This window comes from Crocodylus porosus, unplaced genomic scaffold (assembly GCF_001723895.1).
Source record: "Crocodylus porosus isolate Cpor-Errol unplaced genomic scaffold, CroPor_comp1, whole genome shotgun sequence".
Taxonomy (NCBI): domain Eukaryota; kingdom Metazoa; phylum Chordata; order Crocodylia; family Crocodylidae; genus Crocodylus; species Crocodylus porosus.
In genome coordinates, this window is record NW_017728936.1 from 11,738,648 (window position 1) to 11,760,227 (window position 21,580).

The following is a 21,580-nucleotide window of genomic DNA, read 5'->3' on the forward strand; positions in this document are numbered from 1 at the left end:
TGCCGGGCGGTTGGGGTTACCGGCAGGAGGTTGTTACTTGGTCGTGGGTTGGACTGCGGTGAATTTTAGGCCTTTGAAGGTGTTTGCATTGGCAGCCCCCTGGGCAGAGCCCCAGAGGGACAAAACACTGGGCCGAATCCCGAGCTCCTGTGAACTGGCACAGCTCCGCTGACGCCCAGGCCGCTCTGCCAGTTTGTGCCAGCTGGGGATCTGTGCGTCACTGCCGTGGGGTCACTTGTAGCTTTTATGGAGAGTTCAGGATTTGCATTTCCGTTTTAGAATAAGCCCTCCGGCAAAGGTCAGAGCTGATGTCTCCCACTCAGCAGGGCTCCAGTTGACGTAGGATTAAGCCCTTTCATGGAGGCAAAACATATACTCATTACAGAGTCCCTTGTTATCCTCCTTGGTGTGGTTTTACGGCGCCTTCAAGGTGATTGTGAGGAGAAGGGTCATTATGAAAGCAATATGCTTAGGAGGCAGTTTACAGATTCCAATAAGTGGAGACTGATTTCTCTGCAGAAGCACCACGGTTGTATTTCTGACTCCGTCTTGCCTTGGCAGGGCTGTAATCACCGGTAGCCATCACCCACGCCCTTGGCACGGGAGCTGTGGGTGGGGGCTTGGGCAGGAGGGTAGGTGGAGTGTCTGTGGCTGGGAGACGTTTTCTTAGCAGAAGGCAGCGTTGTCCTTTCAAATACCAGCTAATCAATTCCGCGCGTTCCACGTTCGAGCCTCCTGTTCCATCGTGTCATTGATTTTAATCCCATTTGCTTGCTATCCCCAAGCCCCGAGTTCGAACCCGCTGCGCTGCTTCTGGCATTGCCGAGCTTTGGAGCCAGCCTTTGTGTTGGTGTTACTGCGCTGCTGCACTTCTCTAACCTTGAGCCATTTTTAATTTACTAAGTTAAATAAACCTTTAATTCTTATGTTTTCTATATTTATGACCTAATTTTTTTCTTTTCTTTTTTTTTATCTATTTTTTTTCTCTTTCTCTGTCTTCCTTTCTTCCTCGTCCTTTTCCCACCCCCTGGTTCCTTTCCTGTGTCTGTCGTCATACATGTCACCTTGGACTTCACGGGGAACACCCACACTTGCCACATGCACCAAATTTGTTTTCAAACAACCATTTTTCCATCCTGGGACCCATTGTTTGGCACCTGCAGCGACCTTGGGAAGCCCATCAACGTCGTCCCCCTTTGTCTCATTGCTTCTTTCTGCAGTGACTCTGCTTTTGCTCTGTTAGAAACTTTAAAAGCAAAACGCAACAAAAACCCCCCACAAAACAAACAACAAACAAATTTGCTTAAACGGGCCTGGCTTCCAGCCAGGAAAGCAGGAAAGCAGCTAGTTTCCTTTGGAGGATCATATCAGTAAAGATAAAACATAAACACCACAGATCATTGTATGCAAAAGATTCAGTATTTTGTAATGAGGATAAAAGAGAGGGGTTTCCAACCAAGCATTTTCTCTTTAACATTTTTTTCTGTGTCGCTTATAATGACTTTGCCCTTTTTTTTTAAATGAATGTAAAGAAAATGGTTTGTTGGCTTTTTTTCTTCTTCTTTTTGATCATAGGAAAGTATAATATTTAAAGCCTTTTGAAGTCCGGGTCTCTATTGGCTTTGCACATTTCTGTTTCTGATCACCACCTCTTGCACCTACCTATGAATGATAGTGCAAAAAAGCAACAATGATGCCTACATGTTTTCTAAAGCCCCATCCTGAAACCTAAACCCACAGATTTTTAAAAAGGGAAAGAAAACTTCTTGATTATGGTCCTTTCAAGTGCCCAGACTGGAAGGCCTCCCCCCTCCCACCCCGCCAAAAAGGGGCTGTTGTGGGTAGGTTAAAACCCTTGGCCATCAGAAAGTCCCTTCAACACGTTGGTCTGTACTAAAGCATCTTGTTGAGAACTGTATTAAAGGATTTAATTGTCCTTTCACACAGCTGAGTGCTTGGAACCCGCTGCCCACTGCGTAATCAAGTATCTCCCAGCCCAGAGGGGTCTGGGATATAATGCAGCTCACAAGCATACTGATTTGCAGTGGACCCTTGTCTAGCATTGTCTGGCTATCCACGCCTGCATTGTCCACTTCCATCAAGATACAGCTTCCCCCGTCCACCCCTTTTAACTGAAAAGATTAGCTGGGGTCACGTAACCTGACAGTCTAAACTGTTATTACCGAACCTTAATAATATTCCTGGTTAACTGTGTATGAGACACCCCGCCAGACAGGATTAATCAGTGGTGTGAATTGATGCACTATATGCAGCTTCGTTACCAAGTCCTGTGTGTTGCATTTCATTCAAGCAATTTCAGTTGACCCTTTGTTTTTCTTTTGAAAGTGGTCTCCCTCAGGAGTTGTCTTTGTGATGGGAAACCCAGTTAGCTCTGTCGCGTCTTTAAGCCTTTCTGAAAGTGGGACACTGTCTCTCCAAGGGCCTGGGGATATTCTGGATGAGATTGTGAACATGCTTTGGACATGGTTGTGAAACGTCTGTACAAAATCTCTCTAACGCTATCATTGCTCACGAATGGGATTAATTTCTTTCTAACACAATCTTCCCTGTTGGGGACAAGACACACAACCCCCCCATTAATCTCGTCTAACTAAACATTTATGCACTGCACGTAATTCTCTTGCTGTGTTCAAAATACAGTCGGACCTTGTTCAATGGAATCTGTGACATCCTCTTCTATTTGGAAGCATAAACACAAACTTCCTACAAGCTTAACCTGCCCACAGATGGGGTTTTCTTTAGAGAAGGACATGGCCCTTTCTCTCCGATGCTTTGCAGTCTATCCAGTACATGGCAACACCAAATGCACCTGTGATCTTTTCAATGGCAGCGTCTCTTCACCTCTGCATAGGTGGTTAAAGCAGCACGTAGCTCAGAGAGGGCTGCGGGTACCTCGGAGAGCTGCTGCATCACTTGCCATGCAAACATATGAAGTGCCTGGGACAGGGTTAACGCCACGTGCATTTAACTCAAACGTTAGCTGAGGCTCGGTGGGTAAAAGCCCCAGTTTTTGAGCGATGTAGCAAAGGTTTCTGGGGGGAAGTCTGTCCAGCTGGACCATTGTTTAGGGTCAAGCGCGATTTCCCCATGGAGTGCTCCCCAGGCCAGTTCTGTGGGGCAACAAAAAAAAAAAAAAAAAAGGACAAATTCAGCCAAGTTTGGTTTGAGCCTCATCTTTCTTAGCAGGTGCCCTGTCACAGCCAGAGCTGTTCCTCACTGCCTACATGGTGGCCACCGTGGAGGAGCACAGAAGCTTGCTGCCGATACCTGTTACATTGCACTGTCCCAGTGCAGCAAAGATTTAGTCATGTCCAATGAAAGTGGCTGTAACACAAGGTCCCTCGGCAGCTTCCAGCTCCTGCTGCACTTCGTGGTTTCCTCTGTGTATCCACAGTAATAAAAACATCACCAAGGTTTTTGCTACTGCTTTGCAGGGATTATTTGGTGGTACATGTCAGGTCCTTGGGGTTGTCACCAGAGAGATTTGATAGGATCCCGGGCGTAACTGTTGCTTGAGTGGCCGTGGTTCTCAGAGAAGCCACCTGTCTTTTCTGAGTGTGCAGTTGCGATCCAAGTGCAGATCAGGGAGCCAGAGAGGGATAAATGCTCGGATCGTTGGCAGGTCCCAAGCTGGGCGAGCACAAATCACACCTGCTAAAAGAGCACTGAACCTTAGCTCTTGGAAACATTAGCCCTGTCTCACTGGCTCGTCATAGGATGAACTACCTGGCCTGTGGAGTTCCAGCTCCTGCTGTCCCTCCGGGAAGGGCTAAAGCCTAAAGTGCTTGGTTTCAAAGATGCCTCTTCAGGCATGACCTTGGCTACACTGATTTATCAGCAGTTGCTAGCTGATGAGGCTTTGCTCTGCTGCGACTCAGCTGCACTTGCTCAGCGTCCGCCTGACTCTGCTGGGCCAGAGCATGTGTCTGCAGCTTTCGGAGAACAGCTGGAGGTTCTCCAGCTAGTGCAGTTGGAAGCAGCAGCCCTCTAGCCAGGGACACCGGGTAGATGGCAGCCCTGGTAAGCTCCAGCTGCATATCGTGGGGGTCTGAAATGTGCCATTTCCCACCCACCCCCCTGCAAAAGAGGGCAGGGTAGTGCCATGCATGCGTACCTGGAAGCGGGCCTGCAAGTCATTCGTGAGCACACCCACTTCACAGCACCTCAGCAGCCACTGCCGTGCTCTTTGTGGCTTTGGGATGCCAGCAACCGGGACTAAAGCAAGCAGGAACTGATTGGAGTCGCGCGTGGCGTTCACGTGGGATGAACAGTAGCTTGCGGTTGCAACTGCTGCTTTTCTCAGCACACGGGCGGCAGTGGAGTCCGGCATGGTAAAAATGGCTGCTTCCCTGGGCTGGCTTTTCCCTCCTCTTCTCCACGGCACTGACTGTGCATCGTCTGCGCTGCTCCCTTCCCCGCAAGCCACCACAGAGCCCCCGAGATGCTCTGCAGCCTCCTCTCCGTGGTCCGTGCGTCTGCCTCCATCCAGTCCTCTTTGTATCCTGCCTAAACCCCCGCATCCTACGCATGCGGTAGCCGAAATGCTCACCAGGAGGGTATAGCCGAGTGTTACCGTCCTCCTCTGATGGGATGGACGCGCATGTAAGATGCAAAACCCATGGGCTGTTGTATTGTGCGCTGCCAGGAGGGCAGCTAGAAGGGGCTCTCTTGTTAGAAGCTCGTATTCCATTGATAAATCATTTGCATTAATAAAAAAGCGTTTTTTTTTCACTTCTTTAGAACGAAAGCCTCCCAGAATGTTTTTAAGCCCTGTGTCCATTTGTTTGGCCTGGACAGGGGACCCCCCCCCCCCATTCAGCACAAAAGTAGCACAAAGGGAGCATTGGCTTGGCCCAGCCTTTTCCAAGCCAACAGGCTCTGGCAGCGTTTTAGGGAGCACTGAAGGTTTCTGGGAAATTCCTTCCCCAAAGGCTTGATCCAGCACCTCTTGGAAGGTTTTTTGCCAATGAGTTTTGGCTTAGGCCAGTATTAAGGGTCCCAGATGGGTAGGGGTTTCCCATAGGCACAGAGCGACCGAGTCCAATCCCACTGAGTTGGGCATGGCCTGACCTTATTTAAATGTAGTGAGTCACTTTATTCAAGCTAGATGTGTCCTGTCAAAGAGGCAGAGGATGAACTGCCTGCTCCCATCTCCCCCGAGTGTTCAACAAGGAACAGGCACATGACAGGCAAGGGGAAAACCCACAGATCTCGAGGTCATGGGGCCACTGGGCTCCAAGATCATTCTCGGCTGCTGTGCTCATGGCCGTGGGCTCCAAGCACCGTAGCCTTGCAGTGCAGGGGAGGAATTAGATTTTTGAAACCCGAGCCAGTCTGGGTGAGCTGGGAGTCCCTGGGAGGTGGTGTTGCTCACGAGCCCTCAGAAGAGTCAGTGCCAGGCCCGAGGTTCTTTCCAGCCTGTGCTGCAGGCCGCTGCTTTAAATAACCTTGAAAGTACCGCAGGGACCAAGCTGTGCTCCTGCCCCGTGGGCGCTGCCTTCCCTGAGTCCCCTGCCTGCTTCTCTCCTGCCCGGAAGACTCACCCTTCCTTTAAATCCCCTGCCAAGGCATGTGGCAGGTAGGGAGACCATAACACTTTCCTGGCTGCTCTATGCTCTCGTGCCTATCTTAGCTGCCCAACTCCAGCAGAGCTACAGGGATGGAAACTGAGAAAGCTTTGCATGAAGCTGGCTGCCTGGTTTCTCTCTTCCCCCCAGTCCCCTCCTGGGTTATCCCAGCGTGACCGGTGGCCAAAACATATTAAGTGCGAGCAAGGAAGGCGCTGTCAAGTTGACACAAGACATTTGCAGTTAACGTTCTAGCATTCATCGCCTCGACGGGGCAGGTAGGCACAGGCAGCAGCCGCTCACATCCGCTTAGGGAAGCCCCATTGAGTACATGCAGGATTGGAGCACAAACACTGTGGAGGTGGGTTCCTCTGAAGCCCCCAAGAAGCTGCTGGAGGCAGTGGCATGTGTGGGATTGGTATGGCTTAGTGAATGCCTCATGCTATGAAACCCATACAGCCCAGCCAGTCAGGCCATCCAGCCCTTACCACTGTGGTCACAAGCAGGGACGTGACCCTAGATTTTCCAAACCCCAGTCAAGTGCTTTTACCCGCAAGACCTCAGTTGGTTCCTGGACTCAGCCTGTCCTACCCTCCTGTACCAGGGGAGCTTTGCACAGTGCGCGGTAGGTTCTCTCTCCTTTGGAGAAGTTTCCTAGAAGGTGGTTAGCACATGTAGATGCATGACATGCAGCAGTGCTGCAGGGCTTGTGTTGCCGCTCTCCAGTCACCAGGCATTTTAATTGCCTTTGTATTACACACTCTTCAGCACCTCTAGTTCTCAGGGAGCAGCGTGGCAGGTGCAGAGCGAAATGTCAGCAGTGCATAAGTGCAGGATAAACTCTAATGGAGCCATCAAGGGTCTTCTGCATTTATGAGCTTTGGGGCATTAACATCACAATAGCTCTGTTGCATACAGTGCCCTCAGCAGAATCAGCCCTTGTGCCTGGCCTGCCATTTGCTGCTCTTTTAGGGAAAGACTCTGCTACCTTTAATGAACCTTGATTAACTCCACTGAGTATGGCAAAGCTGCTGGAGGAGTGGACATCTGCCTGCTGGGCCAAGTGTGGTAGGACTCTGCACACACTGAGCTGTCCAGGACATGTCCCTACAGCAGTGGGCTGATGGCTCGTAGCTGAGGGTCCTTTATAAATACTACAGAGAGGCAGATATATGGTGAGGCAGCCTTGTCTGTGATGAGGCTGAGTATCTGATGCCCCTGTTTAGAAAGGAAAGCAAATCTGGGGTCAGCCAGGTTTGGCGAACGTGAACTGAAATGTTGCTCCTGTCTTGCAGAGTCGTAGCTTACTTAAGCACAAGACCTGAAGAGACCAGGAGTCGTCTCTTCTGACCTCCTGCGCAGCACAGGCTGGGGACTGCTCTCTCTGAAATCTTTGCTGTAGAAAAACAGCCAGTCTGAATGCAAAAAGCATTCAGGGCTCGTGGTAGAGGTGATACCTTTTATTAAACCAGCTAACAGGATGTATTCATGTTTCCTTCTGGTTATGGTGTTTCATCTTTCACAGAGGATGGGATTCTCCCCCAGGCAAGGATTTCTTATCTGGTCTCTGAGCTTTGAGGTGAGGGTCTGTGTAGATGCAAATTGCCTCAAACAAAGGCAGAAGGGTTATCTCTGGTTTCAGGTGGTCAGAGGTGTTTCTTCCTCGTGAAATTATAAAGATTTCATTTCCGAAATGCCCAGAGGAGAATCCCATGCACTGACTCCTCTGTGAAATGTGAAACGCCATAACCAGAAGGAAATATGACTGCATCCTGCTTACCAACAAACAACTTCGAGGTAAAGAAACTATTTCTCTGAACCTAACCTGCATATCAAATGAACTTTTCCAAACAGGTGATTTTACTACCTTCGAATCTCCTATGAGATACGAACTTTCATTTTGACCCAGGAGAACTTTTACAATCTTTCTCCGATGCCTGATGAAGGGCGTTTGCGCCCGAAAGCTTGCAATTAAAGATTTTGTTTTTGCAAGCATCTAGCTGGTCAAATAAAAGATATCACCTCTACCACGAGTCCTGAATGCTTTTTCTTTCAGATCAGTACGGCTACAACCTGGATACCTGACAGTCTGCATGCAAAGCTTTTCAATTAGGAGCACACCCACCACAGCCTTTGGCAGGTGGCTCCCAGGGTCCGTTCCCTCACCTCTAACAGTGTTGAATCTCACTTCTCTATGTTTGTTGAGCCTGGATCTTGTGAAACCTTTCTTCTGCTACCTGGACACATCTTCTATTACCGGTTGTTTTCTGAGCAGGCACTTGCGGTTCAGGGTCAGATCCTTCGTGATGCTTCTCTGTTACACTACATAGACTGAGCACCTCGAGTCTGTCGCGTCACAGCATGCCCCCAGTCCTTTAATCAGTCTGGTGGCTCTCCCCTGAGCCTTTTCCACTTTCCCAACCGACCCCCTGAACTGTGGACGTTAGAGTCAGCGAAGGCATTCCCACCCTGATGGAGCCTCCTTGCTCCTGCTAGAAATAAGAAGCCAGTGGGCTTGTGCTGGATGCCCCTGGGAATGCCTGCACCCTCTGCTCCGTAGGGAGCTGATGTCTCCTCCGTTCTCCATTCTTTGTCTCCTCATTCTCTGTCAAGTGGCCTGCCTGAGTCTGATGCCGTGTAGCAGTAGCTCTTGGACAGGGTAGCCGCTGCTCAGAGCGCCGAGGAACCAGAGGCCGTGGCTGTGCCTGGCAGCCCTCTGTAGCAGCAATGCATATTGGAGCAAAGTGAAAGTCAGAGGGAATGAGCATTATGTTAGTGACATTACAATAGCAGATGACAGCTCCAAAAAGCGAGATAGAGAAAGTGCTCAGAGGCCGGGAGGGGAAGCTAGAAATAGGCCCCGAGCTCCTGCTTTCCATCCCCAGGCTGGGGAGACAGAAGTGGTTGCAGTTCAAAAGACCCAGTGACACTAGGGTTGGCCCAGCCCCGGCTGCGATGAGCACAATGAGGTGCGTTGAGGTCCCACATCCTCGCAGGGCTGCCTCGGCGCCTCCTCCTCAGCCCACAGAATAGCTCGTTTCTCCTCGCCAGGCCCAAGTTTGAGATGAAAAGAAAGTTTGGCACGTACATCATTTCTCCTCCAGGAGCTGAGCCGAGTGCGGGTCTGTTAACTACTGAATAGTACACGCATGAATTCAGAATACATTAGAGGAGGAAAATATACGGCATCCGCACTCTCCACACGTACCCAGGGTGATGAATTCGTTTAATTATGCAGCTTGATGCAAGGTGCTGGCGGGGAGCTGATCTCTCTCTGGCACAAACATTCTGCAGAGCATTTAATGGACTTCTGATGTAAGTGTCAGTCTGGCACCTACAGCAGCTTTTAGACCGAGCCGAGCAGAGAGAGCGTCTCCTCTGCAGATCCCTGGGGACGCAGCGGCTTCACCAGGTGGTGAGGTTCATCAGGGTGGATGGGGAAGGGCCTGCCCCACCCTGAGTAACAAAGGGGATTGGAATAAAACTGGACTTGTGCCTTTGGGCCCTAGAGAAAAGCCTTGCAGGTGTTGGGGTGAGAGGCATATTGGTTCAAGAGTCGGGGGGGGCCCTGCCTGGATGTAGTCTTTGAGGCTAGTAAAAAAGCTGGAAGGCACCAGCATTGCATCCTCATGTACATGCACAGACCCAGATGCTGGTGGGTTTTCAGACCTGCTCCAGTCAATGCTCTGGGAAGATCAGTGACCAGCTGTAGGTGCCTGCCATGCCCTGCTTTGCTGACAGCAGGGACCGGGTGGGTGGGGGGCTCTGGAAGTGGACAGGCGTGTCTAACGGCTGCACAAAGATGGTTAGCCCAGTGCAAATCTCTCAGCTCAGCAGCTCAGGAAGAGCAAGCCTGCAGAAAACAGCGAGAGCAAGAGGTTTTTTAAAAGTGCCATGTGCGTTTGGAGCAGCAGCAGTGTGTGTGTGGGGGCGGGTGTCTGGGCGCGGGCTTCACCAGGGTGGCAGACGCTGGGGTTTGGGTGGTTTTGTGGGAGTGGAATTCACCTCTGTGACACTGCGGTGCCCCTGTACCCTGCTCTGAAAGCACTTGCTGAGCCAGGATGCACCCTTCAAGGCCAGGTCCAAGGGGACACGTCCAGTGTGTCCCCGTTGCCTCAGTGGCTCAGCTCCTCCGCGTCTTATAATGCATTTATCCTTAGAGCTGCTGAAAGTTGATTTTGCACAGGGTGCATGCACGTGTGTGTACACTTGCGTGTAGAAGGGGCAGCGCATGCTCTGTGTGCACAGGCGTAGGTCAGTGCACGAGAGTTCTCTGCACACGGTGTGCTGGAGTTATTCTGGGAAATCACGTACGCGTTCGTGAGCGTGACTGACACCCATCCATGCCTGTGATCCTCAGAGGTGGCCACCAGCTCTCTGCACACTCTCCCAGATGCACCCCCTACTCCGGTGACAGCTGCACCATCAGCTCAGTGCCTGCTGCAGTCTCCAGACTCACTCCCTGCTGCTCTCTGACCCTGCACCCTCCTTCCCCTCTCCTCAAAAAAAAGCCATTGGTTTCAGAGAAATCCCATCCCCACGTGTGCCTGCCACCCCCAGTGCTTCCATTGCTCCATGCTTGACTGCGGTTTAGCAGCTCCCCCCCACAACTCCCTGACTGCTAAAGCAGGGAGCTGAGAGAGCAGTTCCCTAGGAGTTCTGGTTCCTCCATCAGTCTGCACCTCAGCTCTCCTAACCAGCCCCCACGGGACGCTTCACACCCACTAACATCTTCCCCCAGTGCTGCCTGCCCGCTGCCTGCCAGCTCGTAAGAGGGAGGTCAGGACTGCCAAGGACACCAAGCGTGAAGGTGTCTGGCTGGGAGCAGGTGCCCCTGACACGACGGCAGGTGCATCTGGGCTGCATCCCACTCACCACTGCTCCACCTGTGCCATACTCAGAAACGAGGCAAGGAGAGTGCTTGGGGGCACAGCCCATTGCCCCTTCCACGCAGGCTGCAAGCTGCTGTCTGGGATGGGGGAAAGAGGCAGGATGTATCCCTGGCCTTCCCTGCCTCCTTGGGGCACGCGAAGAGGGAGCATGGAGCAGGGACATGCATTTCAGCAGGGCTTGGGAGCGCGATGGAAGTAGCATAGGCTCGTTGAATCCCAGAGGGTGAGTGACTGCCCTGTTGGGGCTAAAGTCTCCTGGGACAGGCTGCTGGGCATCGGGTCCTGTTCCCCTTTTGTCCAGTGTGAGGTCACCCAGTGCTAGGACCCCACTGTGGTCACTAGCCAGCACGATGGAGCCGTGCTCCAGACCCTGGCTTTCGTTGAGCTGCTGCTGGCCACATCTGTAGGCTCCAGCTATGTGTCCTGGCACCCTAGACCAGGCCTTTGCTTTGGGAAGGCAGAGAAGGCACTGGATCCTTTTTGAGCCCATTGGCCCTTGCCTGGGTCAGGATTGTTCCCTGCAGCCTGTTCTGCAGGCCTTGGTGCCACAGAGGCGAGGAGGAGGGTGAGTCTCACGGGATCTATCCCTTTGGAAGCTGAGGCAGTTGTCCTTAGGGTTCTTGGGGCAAGGATGGTGGGCACAGTCGCCTGGGCATCCCGGTCCTGCAGCCCTGCCTCAGCTCTGTTTGAGGACATGGTAACTTAGTTTTAACTGTGGCACCTTCTTCCCTTTTCCTTTGGTCTCTAAAGCCAGCAGCAGCCCCACATCGGGCCTGGGGACCGCTGCCATCGTGGGCATCCTCATCGTCATCTTTGTACTGCTGCTGGTGGCCGTGGATGTCACCTGCTACTTCCTGAACAAGTGTGGCCTGGTGATGTGCATCGCGGTCAACCTGTGTGGCAAGTCTGGCCCTGGAGCCAAGGGGAAAGACATGGAGGAGGGCAAAGCCGCCTTCTCGTGAGTAACCCCTGCAACCACCACCAGTCCCCGTCCCCCCTGTAGCCCAGCATCCACGAGACAGCATCTGCTCTGTGGCCTCGTATTCCCCACCACGGCCTTGCTGGGGGACTTCCCTGCCCAGCAGAGCTTTGAGGCCATGGTCCATTCCCTAGGAAACACATGCCCCCGTTCTCCAGCCACTGCATTATTAATCCTGCCCTTCTCCAAGGGCAGGGGGTCACTGTAGGCACTGGGTTGGAAGGCACCAGCTCTGCAGGAGGGGTTTGCCTCTGGGCTTTCCTGTTTCTGTTGCAAAGAGCTGGCACGTGCCTGACCCAGAGTCGAACCGTGGAAACTCCCCGCTGCCCCGACTCAGCTGGAGGAGGTGTCTGGAGAGCAGATGCTGATGCTCCATCCTCCTTGGGGAGGGCACTGCCCAGGGAAGGAAGGTCTCTCAGCTGGGGAAGCTGTGGGGAGTCTTGGGCAGTGTACTCACTGGTGCCAGGCACCCGAATGGCCCCTTTGCTTTGTTTGCTGCAAAGGGAGGGGCGCAGAGGGCTGTGCTACTTTCCAGACCAGCCCTGTCTTGCCTGGGTTGCCACTGCTGCTAGGTGCCAGGGACGGGTGCTCAGCAGGCTGGGATCCGCATCCTCAGGCTTGCAGTCTGCTCATTGCAGGAAAGACGAGTCCAAGGAGCCCATTGTGGAGGTGCGGACTGAGGAAGAGCGGACCCCCAACCACGACGGGGGCAAGCACATGGAGCCCAACGAGACCACCCCGCTGACAGAGCCAGAGTATGTTGAGATTAGCTTGCGGCCCCTCCGGCTGTCTCGTACCCTCTGGTCCCTCGCGTAGGTAACAAAGGCGGGCCGGGGTGGGGGGGGGGAAGAGAGGAGCAAAGGTAACGCCTCAGAACGGGTGCCCTGCCCTGCCATGCCACAGGGAGGAGCCCCTGCTGCGCGACTCGCGCTCCGCGTGTGCACTGCATAGCACCTGGGGAGGAGCAGAGCCAAGTGCCATGCCTTAGAGATGCCCCAGCTGCCCAGCTCTTCCAGGGTGCGGTCAAGTGCACAGTCCTGCCCGTGGCAAGGGATCCGGAGCAAGAATCCCTAGGTGATGCCACCTCCTGGGTGAGCAACACCCTATACATGGCAGGGCCACAGCGGTGACGACATGTTGGCATGCAGCCGCTCTGGGCACTGAGAGCAGCGGGGCAGCTGTGCTCTGCACCTGGGTTGGAGTTTGAGCCAGGTGTTGGGAATTCAGCAGTCCCAGCCAGCAGGAGGGGCGTGGGAGCTGCGTCCCAACCCTGTGCACACCGGAGAACTTGAACCATTCCTGCCTGGTTCAGTGCATCCACGCTAGCCTAATTTACTGAGTTTTACTCAGCAGCCTCATTGGTTCCTGCCTAAACTGTTCCCAGTGCCCTGTCCTCCAGGTACGTAGCCCACGGTTCCCAGTCCAGCTCCCAGCACTGCATTACGGGAGACTGCAAGATTGCTGACACACGCTGGGAAAGCAGTGGACAGAGCAGTTGAATTGCGCCCGGTGGTTTGTACCTACATTAGCTCTAGGCTGGCTTTGGAGTGAACTGGCCGGTCTTTCTGATCTGGTTATTAAACCTGCGAGGAACTGGTTTGTGTTCTCACGAGTCATGAGACCATTAAAGGTGTTTCTGGGTATGGCAGTAGAGCCACGCGGCCCTTCCAGGGGCTCTGACTGGTGTAGCTGTTGGGTGAGCTAGGCTGTAGTTTACCAGTCGCTGTTGGAGAACAAGCCGCTTCGTGCGGTCACTGTGTGGCTCACGTCAGGGGTCGATGCAGTAGCTTGGATTTCTTGTGTTTCTCCACTGGGCTGGCAGTCGGGTGGTCTTTATGGTCCCCCGCCCTGGGGGAATGGCTGGTGCTGTCCTCTGACACCTGGGACTTGAGGCCTGCTGAAGAGAGGAGAGGAGCTTCAGCACTGGGGCACCCACAGGTGGTGCCCCTAGTCTTGCACTTCCCCGGGGTTGTTTTATGGAAGTTTTCATTCACTTAGCACCCCTTGCAGATGCTACCCCCAGTTAATCATCCTACAGTGGTGTTGTCAGGAGCTCACGTGTCTCACTCAGTAACCCGTTCCTCCACCCTGTGCCCCTCACGTGTTAACGATGCCCAGTCCCATCGCAGCTGGGCAAGCACAGCTTGTGCTGTCACCCGTCATTGACCTAAGCGACACCCCAGCTTCTACTCCAGTCGCTAGTAAGGCCGACTGTTGGAAAGTATTTGCGGTACCGTCTGCGGGGATGAGTGTGGTAGACATGGAGGGGAAGATGCATATGGGCAGAGGGGTGGATTCAAGCCACTGCCTGGGCCCCATCTCCGTGGTGTGTCTGAGACCTTCATGGGCTCACAAATGGGAGGGAGATGAGTGCCCGTGGGGAGTTTGTGGGGAGCTGGAGGAAGGTCAGGCTGAAGGAGAGGAGCCTCTGGAGGGCACAGGAAGGGTGTAGTTTGGGTTCAGGCTTGCACAGAAGTCCTTGTGAGCCAGCTGCTCTCTGCTCTTCCTCCTCTTCCTCGCTGCTCCCTGAGCTCCCTGCCTGGCCCCAGTTACTGGCTGCACCTCCGACCTCAGGAGGGTCTCTCCTCTCTCGCTTCCCTGTCGTCTGTGCGCACTGTAACCGCATGCCATGCCGCCGCCGCTCTGCATCGCGCCCCCCTGTGCTTCTGCTCCTCCTCTCCCTCTCATTTACCAGCTTCATTGTCTATTTCTCTTCTACTCCTGTCCTCCTCACAGGCACCCAGCCGACACCGCAGCTACCGTTGAGGACATGCTGCCTTCTGTCACCACGGTCACTACTAACTCTGACACTATCACCGAAACCTTTGCCACTGCTCAGAACAGCCCCACCAGCGAGACCACTACTCTGACTTCCAGTATTGCCCTTCCAGCCACAGCCATCCCCGACTCCAACTCCATGTCTCCCAGCCAGGCCACTCCAGCCAAAGGGGCGGCCGCCTCGGCTTCCTCGCCACCACCCACCTCAGCCCCCAAAGTTGCCCCCCTTGTTGACCTAAGCGACACCCCAACTTCTACTCCAGCCACTAATAATTTGTCTTCGAGCGTCCTGGCCAGCCAAGGGGCCGTGCTGAGCCCCAGCACTGTCACCAACATGTCTGAGGCCTCCAAGGCTGCAGCCAGTAGCAAGCCTCCCACCCCAGCCCCTGCAAACCTTGCTAGCCCTCCAGCTTCTTCAGAGCCCAAGCAGGAGGCAACCAGCACCAAAAGCCCAGAGAAGGAAGCCGTGCAGCCCAGCGCGGTGAAGAGCCCAACAGAGACAGCCAAGAACCCGCCCAACCTGAAGAGCGAGGCTGCCTCAGGCAGCACCACAAACCCCTCCCAGAATGAGGACTTTAAAATGGACGAAGGGAGCTTCAAGACCCCAGACATTGACCTTGCAAAGGATGTTTTTGCAGCTCTTGGCACGGCTACTCCTGCCAGTGTGGCTAGTGGGCAAGCTCGCGAGCTTGCTTCTTCCACTGCAGACAGCTCCGTACCGCCTGCACCTGCAAAGACCGAGTATGGCTGCCTTTAATCTTACGTGGGTTGCGTGCCGTGTTCCTTGTGCATTGGTGCTGTGCTGTGTTCTCGTTGGATGTCCTCCCAACTAACCTTCATTCTTTCTCTAGCAAACTAACTCTCCTGTGTCCCGGGGCTTGACTCTCAGGATCTAGAATGAGGGTGGGAGAGGGGTTGCTGGGGGCAAGGCAGGCCGGTGCCTGATCCACGGGGAAAAGACATCCGTGCATTTCTAATGAAGCTGTTGTTCCTTAGGCTTCCTGGCAGCTCTGCCCCATTGTAGGTCAGCTGAGAATAGTTGGGGGTCTCTGGGAGCCCTCAGGAGTTAGCACAGGGTGGCCAGGATGCACCTGCCTGTGCCAGGCGTCTCTGACACATCTGGTTTGAGGCAGGTCCGTTTGGCTTTCCTGTCCTTCGTGGCTGATGAACTTGGAGAGAGCCCCCCCACCAAATGAAGGGTGTGAGGGGTCCAGGCAGGGTTTCATTCCAGGAAGAGGTCCTCTCCCAACTGCTGTGCTCATACCACGCCGCATGCTTGGCAGGCGAGCAAAGCAAGGCCGTTTTGCTACAGCCTAAGCCATTCCTGCTTAGCCCGGGGTTGGGGTCCTGGTCCACCGAGCCGGAGGGCTGGGCAGGAGTCACGGCAGACCCTTGAGAGCAGAGGAGTGTGAAGGGCTGCTTGGGAAGCCTGGCCCTTCTCCTGTTGTGCGGCGTAGCACATGCGGCCACCTGCCTGGCTCCGGCACACCCTTCTGGCTTCCCACTCGGGTGCCCTTCTCAGTGCAGTTGGGCCAGGACTGTAGTGAGCCGAAGGAGTTTTACAGCTTAAATGTGTTGTAGAGGCAGGTTCTAGGCAACACGTGACTAAACCAGGCATCACCCGGGACCGTTTGGCCAACCGCTCCCCCTCAGCACAAGCAAGACGATGGTGCTGCTCCTCCAGGGTCACGTCATTGGTGTGTTATCAGGGTGGGCAGTGTCCAGTCTGGTCCTGAGGCTCCTGCAGCTGCGTGGCAGAGCCCACGGCCTGTCTCTTCCTTCCCAACCCAACCCAAGCCAAAGCTAGAACAGCTCCCAGAATTGTGCAATTGGGACCAGTCCAGATGATGCTTTTCCAGCCAGTTACTGGAGGCGACTGTGCAGGTGCCATGCAGAATGAGCCTCTGAGCAGGGTGATGTCCAGTCTGGTCCCACCGTCCAGCCTGCGAGTGCCCCAGAGTCTGGGATCAGAGCATCTTGGGAAGGTTCATTGTGGGCATGAGCATCTTTTAAGCTGGGCTGGGCTGCCTCCTGGGTGATTTCACAGCCTGTCTCTTGAACTCGGGGGGGGAGGAACATGGGTGCCTGTTTCATGTTTCAACTGTCCCCGTTCCCGTAACAGCTGCCAGGCTGGTCCCATAAACTCAGGCTTCCTTGCTCACTAAGTCGTTGCAGAGAACAACAAATGTGCTGGAAATGTGTGAGCCATGGAGATCCGTAGATTGCTTCCATCTGTGGCTAGGGGTGTTGATTTCTAGGCCTGCTGGATTCAACTTTAAAGAGCCTCAGTGGCTTCACGCCAGCGGAAATATGTGCCATGTCTCCCCTCTCATGTATGCATGTCCCTGGCCCAGGGAGGGTAGAAAACCGTGCGTTCAGTTTTGCTGGATTTGAGGCTTGTGGCAGGAAAACGCGTCCCTGGTTGCAGGTTTCAGCATGAGAAGTATGAAGGAAGGAGCTGAGGCTCTGCAGGGAGCTAGCATAGCTGGCACTTTGAAACACAGATGTCCCCCGTTACTTAAGTGTGTGTCACAGACTGCGGGCCAGGCCGTGGGTCTTGTCTCAGGTCCCTGCTGGGAGAAGAGACGTTTCTTTTCAGCTTCTGGACGGGTGCTGGGGAGGTTTCAGGACAGGCCTTTGGTGGAGCTGGAAGGCAGTACGTTGCATCAGAAGAGTCCTAGGGGACCACGCTTTCTGCTTTCACTTGGGGTAATCCGGTGCTTCTCTCACCTGGGTTGGCCACAGGGTGGAGGGAAGAAAGGTGGTTTCTGGGCCCATTTTTTCCCTCCCCATCCGACTGGGCCGCACTGTGACAGCTCAGCAGGTTTCAGCCCAGCCTTAGCTTGGAGGGTATCAGCCCAATTAGAGTTGGGAGAATAAATTAGACCAAAGCCCTCCCTTCTTTTTTTTTTCCAACCTACCACTCAATTCTGGGACTTAAAATACTTTTTGCAAGAAAAGGGGCCCTCTCCTCCTAAAACACCCAGAAAACCTGATGTGCTTTGATTGGACACTTTGGTTGTGTGGTGTCATTGTCATTCCTTGATTGAGCAGTGTCAAATTAATTTCCCAGCTGCGTGCTGCTGGTTTCGATTTTGCTCTCCATGAATAAATACCCTCCAGCATCTGTTTCAAATGAGCTTTTCCTATGAACGCTGCTGCCAGCAGCTTTGTCCCATAGGACATGCATGGAAGCGGAGTTAAAAAGGGGCAGGAACAAAGTCAAACAAATACTTTATCCAGGGTGGGGCAGGGTTTTTAGGATGTTCCCCCAACACCAGTCCAGCTGCTCGAGGGCAGGGCAGTGCTTTGTATGGAAGCACTGACTGCCAAGTGATTGAGGAGCGGGTCCTTCCTTAATGCTAGCGTATCCCATTGGAAAAGCACAGGAGCCAGGTGAGGACTTGTCTCTAACCACTGTCATGTCTGTGTTTTCCCCCACAGGAAAACCCCCGTAGAAGAAAAATCCGAAGTGCAAGCAACAGAAACAAAGACACCTCCAGCAGAAGTCAAGACGGTCCCCAACGAAGCCACACAAACAAATGAGAATGAGAGCAAAGCATGATCAGCGAGAGGAAAGTAACAAATGACAGAACAACTTCACCTGAGCATTTAAACACAAACCACAATACACATCTCATTCCTCTAGTGTCTTTTGCCTTTTTTTAAGAAAAAAAAACAGACAAACAAAACAGAAAATGCATAAATGGGGGAATCTCTTTTTTTATTTTATTTTATTTTTTTGTAGGTTTGTAGAAAAGTTCTATTTGTTGTGCACTTGCTTTTAAGGAGAAAAAAAATAATTATGTTTTAAAAAAAAAAAAGGTTAAAGGTTTAAACCCACAACCAAATCGGGGCTTAGCTGGCCCTGCACATAGTCAAGCAAACAAAGTTACAGATACCAATTGCAAACTGGTTAGGAAGCTCAAAACCAAGTAGATTCAGGAGGGGAGAAATTCCCCGTCCTTTCTGTTCGTCTAACAGATGAGACGGCTGTTCTGTCACGTGCAGCCGGTACCGAATGAACAAAGTCCACAATTTATTTTTATACTTTTCAGTCGAGTTTGAAATATGTAAATCCTCATGAGTAAGTTATAATTTCTCTTCACTTTGTATTTGTTCAGTATGCAAAGTGTCTCTTGCCCTTTGTGACTGAATCCTGTTCTCCAACTTAAGCGTTTATTTGGGTTGTTGTTGTTACGTTAGGAAGAATGCCAAAATTGCAGCTTCGGGGATATATTTCAATTTGCAGTATTCAGACTTCTACATTTCTTTCATTTTAATTTTCTTTTTTTCTTTTTTTTGCCAACTTTTGTTCATTCCAGTGTTTACAATTGTCAGATTTTTTTTTTAACTTTTGTTGTGTTTAAATGTACGTGTAAAATAGCTGCCTTTTTTTTTAAAAGTAAATACACTATAGATACTAGGTTAGTAGCATGCTTGCTTTGCAAAGGGAGACAGTTTTAAATATGGATGTTTACAGTAGTTGTTTCCCCTTTATCATTTTTAATAATTATTATTATTATTATTATTTCTTACTGGAGTAAGAAGAACAGTAATGCCATTCAATTTTACTTTCTGTGGATGTCCCACTCCCCACCAAATTAAGGCACTTACCTAGCATTGCCTTTGCTCATGCTTAGCTTTAAGCCTAAGGGTTGTTAAGAACAGAGGTGCTAAAAGCCAACCGTGAGCTTAAGGCCTTTGCTTGGCTGGGGCCTGACTGCATAAGAGAAATATAATCTCTGCTTTTCTAAGACATTCTCCCCTGTTCCTCCCTCGGTACCCTCCCAAAGCTTTGCCAAGCACAAGGGAGGTTGTACAGTCGGGGCTGGTCTGGTTTCAGTGAATGCTGTTTGAACATCTCAATCCCCCCCCCCCCCGCCCCGCCCTTTGAAAAACGATAACTAATTCTTACTTTCTTTTAGCCTAGAAAGCTAGATCTAAAAGGAAAGAGTTTATGCACTTCAGGAAATGAATGTTGTCATTCGAGGGGTGACAGCGCTATAACCGACGGGAAAGCTCCCGTGGACTTCGGTGGCCTTTGGAGCCCGTCTCCTGAAGGAGGCGGAAAGAGGTACACAGGTTGTGCGGAGGGGCAACGCAGCACGAGCGACGACTGCTGTTGAGAACCGCTCTGCACAGATGGCCGGGCGCGGGGCCGGGCACCAGGCAGGAGGAAAGTGGGGTTGCGTGGAGGGAGACCAGCCCTTTGTATAGAAACGTTCCTCTTTGATTCTTTTTGTTCGTTTGTTCGTTTTGTTTTGGTTTTTTGTTTGGGGCTTTTATTTGATTTTTTTTTCCCCGTTTGGTTTTTCCTTTTCTTTTCCCATTCTACTTTAGATCTACAAGCTTGTGCACTGTGGGTGCGTGACTATTTTAGTGTGAAACGTGTTTTTTGTCATAGTATTGAAATAATGAAAATAAAATTTAAAAAAAAAACTTCAACATAGTTTGGATGTGGAAGGTGTAGCGGATAGTTCAGATGAAAGGAAAAAAAATTTATTCAGGAAAATAAATAAAGAGAATAACTCTTATGAGGAGCAGAAGCCTTTAAACGAGAACTAAAAACGAACAAGCAAACCTGACTACGGCAAACATTCCTTTGCGCTAAGGCAGTGAACGAAAGGAAAGACGACTTTGGGTGAGGAGACTGCAGTCTGGCTCAGCTACATTGAACCACGCTCTTCAGTGTACTCTTATAATTATGCAGTCTTTAACAGTGGCATCGCTAGATTATCATTTCAAACTGTGAACAATAATGGTCTTGTCATTTGCTAAATGTGGGGTTTTTTGCATTTTTTTCCTCAGCTCCTGGGGATGGAAATGGAGGCTAACTGTATATATATAGGCACATACACACACATGCACCACCCGTCCTTAACATGCCACCGGAGTGGATGGGTCTTTGACTAGTGCCCCCATGGCAAGCACGCCCCTCGTTTATACCCATCAGAGCAGCGTGGGCATGATTGAGGGGCAAGTTGGGCGCGGGGACCGAAGGGAACTTTAAAAAAATCAAATCAAACCAATGTCTCAAATTGTGGTGTGAACGGCCACCTTGGCTTCTAGCGAGGAGGAGCCTGCCTGGCCGTGGGTTGGAGGATAGTGCGTACCTCAGTTCATACCGGTTGCCGAGAACATCGGTTCATCCCTTGTGTGACGTTGTTGACGGCTTTGACTTGCTTTGCCAACTCTGTTCTATACCTCATAAGTTATTACCCCTGGATCGCTGAGCAGCTCTTACGAGGCAAATGCTGCACAATTCGAATCCTCTTGAAACGGGTCCGCGTCTATTTGACAAGGATTCGGAGTTGAATACTGTCACCTAAATTGACATTTGTCTCAACCAGAAACCTGAATCAAAAGAGCCCTGCTGCCTTGTGCGGGCTGAGAGGCGAGATTCGAGGGGTGCCCGTCATTTCTAGGCACTGGCACACCCTGTGGTTACCTGAAGATGAGTAACACAGACCACCCTGCCTCTGTCTATAATTTCCCTGGCGTTGCTCAGTGACCAGTACGTAGGGACTGACTGGTGAACACACGTTTATGCTTCTCCTTTACCAGAGAATAAGTCATTTTAATTTAGAAATGTTCTGCTTTTCTGAACGAAAATAGCTTAGGCTTCATTGTTTTTTATTTCATCCTTTGAAGAGGGACCAACTTGACGCCGTCTGTGCTGTGTATATTTATATGTGTATCCAGCCCGTACATATATATCTATATAGCCACTCAGACTGATCAGCTTCTAGTAGAGGAGTGATTGCATTTCACGTTGCACCATACGTAAGGTAATGAGACAATAGTGCATCAAACTGTTCAGCTTTTAGAGTGGAGTTTTATTTTCACACTTTTGTATGGAGCCTTCAGACCCCGGGTTTTCGCACTAGGCTGTTTTGATAGTGGTTCTCAGACCCTCCATTGACATCCCTACCCACCATTCCCTACTTTTGGGGGCCTTCTATCTTGTTATAAGAAAAACAAAAACCTTTTTACCAAGTGGAACATGGATACCACCTTTGTTTCCATTCTCACCAGTGTAAATACTGATACTAACTGAGAATTTTGACTTTGCATTCTGTCAGAATACTTGTGTTCAAATAAAAATTACAAAAAAAAAAAAAAAAAAGCCCATGCTTGAAGTCCAGTCTTTTCACAGTGTGTTGTGTGATGTGTCTGCACGTAACCCCTGCTCCCAGAAATGTTTGCACGTTCAGTTCCTTCCACTGAGTTAACCCCCTTGAAGTTAATGTAAAGTCTTTGGTGCATGAAGTTAAATGTGTCCTTAAGTCTCCTTGGATCAGGATCTTAGGTGGGAAAGCTGATAGTGGGTCTGACAACTG

General features: G+C 51.5%; 1 protein-coding gene across 1 annotated transcript in view; it reads left to right on the top strand.

The window, feature by feature from the left end:
- Window positions 1-20,247, top strand: part of NCAM1 (neural cell adhesion molecule 1) — a 215,190-nt gene extending 194,943 nt beyond the window's left edge. Inside the window, 5 exon segments of the mRNA XM_019547130.1 lie at window positions 11,231-11,438; window positions 12,098-12,214; window positions 14,196-14,978; window positions 17,682-17,727; window positions 17,729-20,247. Coding sequence (XP_019402675.1) covers window positions 11,231-11,438; window positions 12,098-12,214; window positions 14,196-14,978; window positions 17,682-17,727; window positions 17,729-17,827 — 1,253 coding nt within the window. The 3' untranslated portion in view covers window positions 17,828-20,247.
- Window positions 20,248-21,580: the final 1,333 nt, after the last annotated feature.